Source organism: Notolabrus celidotus, chromosome 13, assembly GCF_009762535.1.
Source record: "Notolabrus celidotus isolate fNotCel1 chromosome 13, fNotCel1.pri, whole genome shotgun sequence".
NCBI classification, from domain to species: Eukaryota; Metazoa; Chordata; class Actinopteri; order Labriformes; family Labridae; genus Notolabrus; species Notolabrus celidotus.
The window spans coordinates 6,777,540-6,788,081 of record NC_048284.1 but is presented as its reverse complement, the minus strand read 5'-3'; the positions used below and the strand labels follow the sequence as shown (position 1 = coordinate 6,788,081).

At 38.7% G+C, this 10,542-nt stretch overlaps 2 protein-coding genes across 3 annotated transcripts in view; one reads left to right on the top strand and one right to left on the bottom strand.

Moving 5' to 3' along the window:
* Nucleotides 1-926, bottom strand: part of ccm2 (CCM2 scaffold protein) — a 13,441-nt gene extending 12,515 nt beyond the window's left edge. The window contains exon 1 of the mRNA XM_034698977.1: nt 371-926. Within this exon, the coding sequence (XP_034554868.1) occupies nt 371-400 (30 nt within the window). The 5' untranslated portion in view covers nt 401-926. The remainder of the gene's footprint in view (nt 1-370) is intronic.
* mtmr9 (myotubularin related protein 9) overlaps nt 32-10,542 on the top strand; it is a 121,077-nt gene continuing 110,566 nt past the window's right edge. The window contains exons 1-2 of one of the 2 annotated variants that reach the window (XM_034698972.1): nt 32-102; nt 1,233-1,361. The gene's annotated coding sequence lies outside the window, so the exon portion shown is untranslated. Of the gene's footprint in view, nt 103-809; nt 914-1,232; nt 1,362-10,542 lie in introns of those variants that run through there. The other variant, XM_034698971.1, reaches the window with a different exon arrangement.

The following is a 10,542-nucleotide window of genomic DNA, read 5'->3' as shown; positions in this document are numbered from 1 at the left end:
AAATGAGCACAATTACTCTGTGTTATATACGCCGACGAAAAGGTGATGTTAAAATGAGCACTTAAAGAAACGTTGAAATTGAAAAGTCCCGAAACTGTGATGGTAAGCTTAGTAAATCAAATTAAACACTTCCAGGAGCTCTTTTATAACCAAATCTAGCGGTGTTATCTACTTTTATTGCATATTTAGTTATTTAGTGATAAGTTAAGAGGAAATATTGACTCTATCAGTTTGTTTTTAAACTAATATTTCTTTGACAGTTGACTAAACTTCTCTAACGGTCATGCTAGCCCCGGTTTGTCCCAGCACTGAGATAGCATGCTAGCTAGTTTCCCCCACAGTTCAAAGTGAAGTCAGTAACCCTTCCTACCTTCTTCACTTTCTTCACATCTTCCTCCATGTCTACGTGACGGTCCTCCTCTTCATATTCAGTTCAGCGCCGAGTCCCAGGTGTGGCACAAAAACATGTCAAGCCTTAAAACGAGCTCTCATCTGATCTGACAGTAGTTAGCTTGCTAGTAGATAGCCTAGCCTAGCTTAGCCTAGCCTAGCCGAGCTGTGGTAAAGTGATGCCTGAAAACTTGAGTGGAGAGAAAACATCATTCTGGTTTTTGGCTCTATTCCACCACCACGTGAAAAAAAAATGCCGACGTGCTCACTGTGAGGAAGTGGTGTGTCTTAGTGTCGCTGGAATGACTAGAAAAGTGTTCTCTAAGGAGGAAAAAGTCAGATAAAACAGGGAAAACTTTTCAACCGTGCCGCCATTTTGGGCGTTAAACTCTGTGGGTCCAGCATGCTTTGCTTTGCTCAAACCAAAACAGCTGCTACTGTGCAGTGTGCAAGACAACTGCTGCTGAGTGATAAGAAAATAAGCTACCCTGATAGATGTAACCCAGGGACAGCTGTTCAAATGGTGTGTTTCAGGGGTTTTAATTACGGATATTCAGCTCAGACCTGTGAATTACTGCAGAAACTAATGATGAAGATTGTCTTCTGTCACAAACTCAGCTGGAAATGTCATCTTGTTGTATTGATGCTACCTATACTGTCATGTTGATCTCTTTCAGTTGTTTTTTTATGACTTGAACTCATGCAATTTTTTGAGTATACCCCGAGACTATTTAGGAAAGCACAGAATATCCCATTTTAATCATTTAATTAAACACAGGACTAAAAATAAGACTTTTTCCTCACCTCTCAGGTACTTTTTAATGTCTCTGGTTTCCCTACAGGACAAGAACTGAGACTGATGAAGATGTCATCAGTGGGAAAGAGAGGAAAGCAGATGGGACAACTGAGGAAAATATTAAAAAGGACCAAGGACTCCCAATGTTAGCTGTATGAGCACCAACAGAAAAAAGGTAGGTTTCTTTCTTTCCTCTGTTTACTCTGCACCTGTATCAGGTGGTCAGGAAATGTTACTTTGATGGCATCTTTTGGTTGTTATTGATTATTTTGAAGCAAAATTTTCAGATCGAATATGAAACTAGAAGTCTGAATTTGTCACATTGCATGATCTCTGCTCTGATGAGCAAGGCTAGATTTAATTTCCTAAATTGCAGAGTGTTTAGGATTAATGCTGGCAACAATTAATAACTTTTTAATAATTGCTCATTTATAGGCTCTTGTTTGCTTTATATATTTCTTTTGCACTTTGTCTACTCTGTTACTGTAACACTTGAATTTCCCCGTGTGGGACGAGTAAAGGAATCTCTTATCTTATCGTATCTTATCTTAATGGTGAACAGTGGAGAACAAGTACAGTCTGCTTAAGTAGCCCATTGAATTGTGAGTCCTTGTAGTTTTTAATTGAATATTTATTATACTTATCAGAGAATTGACACTAGATGAGTCCATACCAAGCTGCAACCGATCTCAAAATACAAACCCCATGTGGAAGTGTTATAAACTGCAGCTCATTGAGCGTCCACTTGAGGCTGGCTGCAGAAACACATACACACCCATTCAAAAAAGACGATCTTCACAGCAATAATAAACATGTTTACAGCCTGGTTCCGAAGATATTAAGATTACAAGTTTTGCCCAAATAAGGACATGACTGACAGGAGAGAACACTGATAGTTAGGAGGCTCAAAGCCCGCCTCTTTAGCTCACACTAGCTAGACAGCAGTTAGGTTGTGTTCAGCATTTCAAATATGGCTCCCGCCAACGATCGGCTACAAAACAGCGCTTCAGAACGGATGGGTGGCGTCACGGATGCTATGTCCATTAATTATAGCTATGGTCTATGTTTCATACTGTATGTTTTCTGTACTCCTATCATTCACTTACCCCAGAACTACCCCTGCATGCGAAAATCTCAACAGTTATTTCAGTTTATTTTGTCTAAATTGGCAAAATGATTGTCAGTCTGATTAAAAGCTAGCTGAATTTAAAACTAATTTCAGTCCCACAGAGGTGGTTTCACTTTTGTGTCACACATACATTTTCCTCTGCCTCACTTCTTCATGGTTTGTTGCTGTATGGATCCGAAACTGAGACCTTATTCAATCTCATCAGTACATCAGTGTGGTAAAGAGGCATGCTGTATGTCACATGACGTCAACCAGTATTGGTCCAATACATAGACCACAGCCAAAACATTTAGAGCTCCCTCTTTAGGTCATAAAAACTGCCTCCTCCATGTTAACAGATGGGACACGGTTCAAATTAGGAAATTAAAGCACACGTTAATATTTCTCTTAACATGCTTTCTGTCATTGCAGTTAGTTCTTGTCAAGCTGATTTATGTGTAAGAGTTCATTTTTCTCAGTAGTTCAATTTTAATTAGTCCTGCACAATTAATCTAATTGCAATCCCAATATGAGAATGTGCAATTACATAACCCCACAAAAGGCTGCTCACACTTTACATTAACATGCATTTCCAATGAGTCTCCAGTGAGCACTTAAGTCATATTCAGAAAATCACCCGTGCATTAATTCTGTCTTTGCATTTTCAACACTCTTGTATGTTTTAGATTGAGAAATACATAAAAATGATCAATAATCTGTACGTGTTCCTTGATGAGCGGACAAGTAGACTCGCAAAACCATTTATTCTTTCACAAATGCAAATGCCAATATTCTCCACTATATTTTACCAATATGAATGAATATATGTAGTACTATTTTATAAAGCAATAAGTTAAACAAAAAAATATATATTATTATTGACAATTATTAATTAATTAATAATGGAGAAGGGGTGGGATTTAATATGTTTTACTTCTCCCCACTCCTTTTCGGATATGTGAATACAATTCATATTAGTGAGGATACAATTTATTATTCTGATTATTATTATTATTTTTTGCATTTAATATAACGTTACTTTCTTTTGTTTCTTTTTTTGTGTCGGGCTTTGTGACCTATACTGCAGCCAGCCAATAGGGGGAGCTCCAAAGATCTTGGCTTCACTTTCAGGGAGCTATCTTGTCAACTATCTTTTATACATTTTTTTTCTGGAGCTTTAGAGCACACCTCAGCCTTTGTCGTCTGTAGTAGTTTGAGAACACTATCACATGCTAATGTTTCAGATGGATGTTCTGGAGAAAGCTAACAAATGGACCTTGATATAATAAGACTTATTTGTCCATACACTTTCTGGATGTGACCTTTAATCTGTCAAAACACCTGACTTTAAATGTAAATAATTACATTTAAGCCGCTAACACTTTATATGCTTTGTGCTATATTTAGCTGAGATAACCAAGTGTCGATGTTTCAGGAGTATTTGTAGTTCCAAATAAACACTATCAAATCAAATCAAATCAAAATCAAACTGGCAGCACTAGTTTAATCACTTATTTGACATTAATAAGAAGTGATGTGATGTCATGATTGGCAGCTTTGTTGACAACATTGGGCTCCTCTAGTGTTCTTTATTAGCAAAGTAATGGAGAAACAGCAAGAACCTGTATGTTAGAAAACTAACATACAAGTACACTGACACAAGAGTTAATGAACTTTGAATAACCATCGACTTCAAACCAACACTATACTACACCCACTTGAAGGATTGCTATTTTATTGGTACATTTGGGGTAGCAGAAGGAGCATGACCAGGCTCCACCAGTCAGATAGCATCTGTGCATGCCTTTGCATCACCAGTGCAATATGTCAACCAGATGGAAGTGCGTTGTCCATATTGATATTCGGCCAATGGTCCTATCATAGTTAATGAAAATAATGGCGTGGGTGTGCAGGCATTTGACTCAACCAATTTCAAGACATAATAACATCATCATTCACCGGTGTCATTCAGATCATGTAGAGGGGGCCGGCCTTTGAATGCAGCATGATGTCAATATTAATGAACTGAAATGTGAAACATGCATTTGAATACAAGTACTACTGAATTGCACTTTCAAATACTAGATTTATTTTTCTCTTCTGGGATGAACAGTCTGATATATGAATCTACAGTAAGGCTTAACATTACATTTTCAGCATAATATTTCTCTTTTCATCTAAAAACCAAAACATACAAAAAGAACTTTAGCACCATATGTTATTAATAATATTCATATTGTTCCCAAAAATAGGACATCAGTTTTGCTTTTTTAAAGAACGGGGATCCCATGGAACAGTTTACTTACATTTTATATTGAACAATAACAAAGAAATAATCATTCCTTATATGTTCTCAGACACAGGTTGTATGAGTACACTTTCATCAAGATGCTACAGACTGTAGCGGATTTGCTAACTGACATTGTGCCAACTTTTTGGAACACCCCGGATAAGTCGTACAGTTTTAGGGAGTATCCTGATTTGTGTAAATACACCAACAAGCTAACACAATCTAGAAATTGATTGAATATAAACAAAGCAATATTTCCCAACGACTTTGAAAACAATTAAAAAAAAATCAGCAGCAATTAATATGACAACCATAGTCGCATCATTGGAATATCAAATCCATTTTAAACAAAACTTTACAGCCAATTCTACAATAACAACAAAAGATAGATACACACAGATTAAAGACATATAGATGACAGGAATTTACAACACAGCAATCACGTTCTATATATTTTTTTACCCATTTTCCAGTAGCAGAAGTACATTTGCGCTCCTCTGCGCCAAAAGATGCATTTAAGTCATCCGCCAGTTTTATTCTCTCAGATAACACAAAGAAAAAAAAATCCTAGTGCAGATTAAATCATAAAGGAACAAAAACATACTGTATGCTGAACCAGTATGATAAACATTATAAGAACAGTGGTGTTGTTTTCGTGTGTGCAGATCGGAAATTAAAATGGCACCATTGAGAGTTGAGTTCTGCTGTAAACTGTGCGGATTTGAGGTGCGAGCTCTTGAGCAATTTTAAGACTGCAAGTTTCTCTCCGTCAACTGAAAGGCTCTCAGAGAGTCAACAAGTGGACTCTGCAGCCCAGAGTGGTAGCACCTTTTAAATATATTTATTCAGCACCAGGTTGTTAACAAAAATCAAAAAAAGGATCAAAGTAAAAGGGAAAAATGCACCTTTTTATCATCTGAACACACTGCTGCAGATGGTCAGAACTGAAACGTATACAGACTTTAACCAAGACAGACTACAAAAACCTGCTGCTACACATTGATGCAGAAATCAGAGTGTTTGTTGTGCAGTTTAGAGCACTTACATGCTAAATGTCAAGAGTTCCCTCACAATGAGTTCTAAAGGCATGCTGGGAGATGGTTGGAAAACCAGGAAATGAGGTTATTCAATCAGTGACGGGGCCTGTTTCATCATTCTACCGTGAGAAAATCTCAACAGAGGTGATTTTTTTTTTTGCGCATTTCATCATCATTGACACCTTCCTTGTTTTATCCCAACCGCAGGCCTTTTTGTTTGGCTGGAGGATGTTTTGTTCACACGAGACAAACGACATAAAGTTCACGTCTTGGCACTACAAATCATTCATCATTGCAAGACAGAAGAAGATGTAAAGGCATAGACAAAAGTACAAAACAATCATTTAATAAAACGCTCTGTATCGTGGCTGGCCTCTGTTAAGACTATCAGTCAAACAGTCCAAAAACTAACATGTCTGACTGAAGTTTGAACTTTTATTTGTAACATGCTGAATTACCAGGGCTGCTTGGATTCAGCTAAAGTAATTCAGATGAGGAACCCGACGTTCAAGTACAGATGATGTTCAGTATTGCCTTACTTCCTCCTTTGTCTTTTTGGCAGAACCAATAACTACGTTTCCCACCTCTTGGTTCTGTCAGTTTGTTTTTAACACTTCAACTAGGAAACAGTACGGTCCTGTGGATGAAAACTTGGATCACTATAAGACTTATCAGCGCTGTTGACTGAGGTGTGAGCTGACAGAATTGAAAACTTGGCTTGATCTGGTTTGGGGACTCAGACAGAGAGGATACTGTCTGGTGTTGTCATCGTCTTGGTGAATGTGCTGGCACGAGAAACGAGGAAATAAAGACATTGGCATTGTTGTTTGCGGACCTGGCTGCCATGGCTGGATTAAAGCATCCAAAGTAACAAGGCACAACAAGGACTGAGAAGATCAAGCCTTCTGTTCAAACGCTCTTGCTGTGTGCTGTGGCCATTAAGTCGTGGGTATGGGCAGGTAACCCAGTGGAGTTAAGTCTTGTAGACCTTTCTTATAGTATAAACTGTGGGAACAGTTGGTTTGTTAGCTTTGAAACCCGTGTCTAATTTAAAAACAATACATAAGAACTAAATCCAGTAATTCACCAACTCCTGGTGAATTACTTGACTGAAAACAAAATGTGGCAAAGTGGCGGTTGAATACATAAAATATACTGCTTTTTCATAAAAATCCAGACGTATACATATAGACTCTTTGTAGACTCAATTCAAATTAATTAGTTTCATTAACTGCCATTACTACTTCTCTAATGACACAGTCAAGCAAGCATAAATACTCTGCATTGTACGACATTAAGCACCACTAGATGAAATGCAGCCATACATCTTGTACATACACTTGTTTGTAATGCTGTATAATAATACTGATTCTCCACACACATACAAAAATAAAGGTGAATGAATCACAGTGTATTTGCACCTGATTTGGACATGTGTCCACGTCTGGAAAAGGTTCAGCAGTGTTTAGAAAGGATGCACCGTACGCCAGGCAGCCAACCACCACAAAAAACTGCTCCTCTCCCACCCCCAGTGATGAGAATGATCGAGTATCATCCCCATGAAAAGTAAAACGTGCAAACCATAATTTAGTGGTACAGTCCCAGCCGAGGAGTGGTCCAGGATGTAGTATGTTAAGGAAAAAATGGAGACCCTTGAGGACATGCCTGGGGATGAGAACTGCATTGAGACACCCCTGAGTCAGCTGGTTCAGTGGTGTTGGTTGTTGGTCCTGAGGAACCCCTGTATTGGCTGTTTTGCTTAGGTTTTCTTAAAAAGTTTAACAATACTTATTCATTCATCGACTATCTATCAACATGGCTGTTCATTCACTACTACAGAGAGGAACTACTCTGGCTACTATGGTAAACAATGAACAAGTTGGTTGTTTGCATACTTATGTGTATCTATACGTACGGTGTGTTGGATGGTTGCTCCACCCTAGCTGACCCAACAGTTCTCAATTACTCAGGGCTGAACATCGCTCTTAAGCCGAAGGGTGGCAGACCCTGGATGTTGAAGCTCTTGGTTATGGCAGTGTACCTCATTGCATGTTCTCATGTCAGGATCTCCAGTTGTTCAGCCTCAACCCCAATGTTCAGTTACCAGAGAGAGTTTTTTAAGTTTATGGGGAGTGCACCAAGTTCCCAGCACCACAGAGACGGGGTAGAGGGTGGAGCAGCAACCGAGGATGGAGTCGAACAATAGTCAAGAGGACAGCGCTGTGGTAAAGGGCTGAAGACACACACAAATTAAGAAAGTGTAACAATGTGCAAGCATTTTTAGACCCCTGGTACATAGTAAGGTTATTCTGGTATGGGCACACTAGAGACTGTATAAAAACATGGATGGCACAACAGCTCCACAAAAGTGACGCCCAGTGTTTTATTCCAAAAATTAACCAGATGTTTTCATTTTGTTTTGGTGCCCTAATTTCAGTCATAGGGAGCTGGATCGTTTCTACACAGGCCTCGGATCCAAAACACCAGTGTGATATGTTAGGGCCCATCACAGTGGCATTTTGGCTTCACTTTACCACAACAGGAGGTGTGCCATTCATATTTATATACAGTCAGTGGGGTATACTATTACCATTACCAGTACCCATACCAGAATTGGTGTCAGCATCCAATACTGCTTAAAATGTCGTATATGGTACTACTGAGTCAATGAATTTGTCTGAACATGACCAATTGGCCAACAAAAATCAACTGGTTCCAGGCAAAGTGTCGCGTGACAATTATATGCCACAGATAGTGTTGTAGTCGAGTCACCAAATCTTGAGTCCGAGTCCAGTCATGAGTCTTCAGTGTTTAAGTCTGAGTCACCAGAAAAGAATCAGAGTCGAGTCATCCTTATTAATGTTATTTTTATTAAAACTATTGACTGTCTGAAACTGGAATGATTGTGTTACACCTTCTGGATGTGTAGAAAACACATTTCAAAATATATAAAAAATCTAACTTAAACATTTAAACTGTCTGTATTAACGTATATAGCCATAATGTAGTCAAAGCTCAGTCAGTCTGTCAGAGTACAAGTCTGAGTTAGCAGTGCGCAAATATCGATTTCAGACAATCAGGACTGGAGTCCCTGTCATGGACTTGAGTACCTCAACACTGACAGCACAATTGTAGTGCTAGCTAAGAGGTTAATGATAGTCAAAGCCAGTCAAACGTCACCAATCAGTGTTTTTCCACCAATTTATTCATATTTTCTCGGTCATATTGGAAGGCTACTTGGTATCAGCAAATGAAGTCTAGGTATCTGATTCAGTATCAGGAAGACAAAATGGTATCAGAACATCTGTGATACTTACTGAAGGTTGGAAAGTACACGATTATGTGACGTCTATCTCACTAAGCATACAAAGTATTCCCAACTCCCTTTACCACAGTCTGTCCTCGTGTTCATTTCCACTCCTGGCAAAAACCCCCTCTCACCTTTAACCTGGACTTACACTGTTTCTGCTTTTGTACAGTACGATGTTAGCAGGCACATGTAGCCACAGCGAAGCAGAGAGCCAGTAAGCTAGGAGAAAGGAATCTCTGTTTGGTGCAGGGTTCTTGGGCATTCCCTTGTTGGGCTCATTTGTACTGATGCCTTATATTAACGTCATGCCAAACACTGCAATGTAGAAAACACACGTTATATATTCAGGTGAAGAATTGAGTAAATAAGTTGGAGTATGAAATGCATTCATTTTTTCTCTAGATTTTTCAGTAGCCCTCTGAACATTTTCGCCAAGCTCCTTTGACTTCGAAGGCATGTTTTGTATTTTTTCCCGTTTTGAGTGAAAACAATGGCTGCCCTGTGGTTGAGAGCTCCCACAGGTTCAGCTGGCAGATGTTTATCAGTGTACAAGCGTTGCACAGCAGGCCAATGGATGGCACACGTTCTGGGGACTTGTTGTAGTCGTTCGAAAGGGGCAGAAACATTTGATAGACAGTACTATAAGATGTGATTTGGCTTTGTTTCAACTGCACTAGCAGGACTCAGAACAGTTGTACACCCATGTAAGAGCATAACATCTTTGAGGGCACACTGATTTTGAGGAGTTTCACTTTATAACACTGCACGGCACAACATTTTTTGTTATGTAAAAAAGTGTGTTCTGGCAAAATATAGTTATGTTAATGACTATAAATGTAGACACAAATACGCACTGAAGTATAATAGCATAGAAATTTTCTTCCTCGATTTGACATATTTTTTTCAAGAACTTAGTACAAGTCTTTGCACCCAATAAGCATATATCAATCAACCTAAAACAGTTTGATAGGAAAAGAATCTAGGGAGGTTAGATAAGAGATTTCTTTCTGGGATTCAGAAGGGAATGGTGGAGGATTTCCTGAAGGCTGTCTTTGCACTTCAGAAAAAGGTGCGTGCTCACACGTTTTCTTCTACTCTTCCTTCCTCTTTCCTTTTACAAGACACTGACAATCTTTTTTAAAAAGTCTTTGGAATGTTTTTTACTATGATTTTTTCTAACAACCAATTTAGAAAAAAGTTGTGCTCATTTTAACTACATTCTATATTTCTTCCATTGTGTTTATTAACCTTTATATTTGTTTTTTTGTGCCATCACACCTTTGGGCAAAAATGACCAAATACAGTGTGCTATTACAGCTTGCCTCCACTGGAGGGCTCTCTGCACTGTACAAATTTAATATATGGGTGGAACTGATTGAAGGTCAGTGTGCTTCTTTTTTCTTCCACACATGATGCGATTACGATTCAGGCTTTTGAACAGAAATAGTACAGCAGGGATACGATTGAGCCATGTTAGAGCATTGAGGGGAAACCCACTTTGAATAGTTTCTCATGGACACATGTATGATTGTGTCCTCGTCATAGAAGTTTCAGTGCTTTTGTAATTCATGGGCCAGGGACTCGGTAAACATCATCATACATTTCAATAAT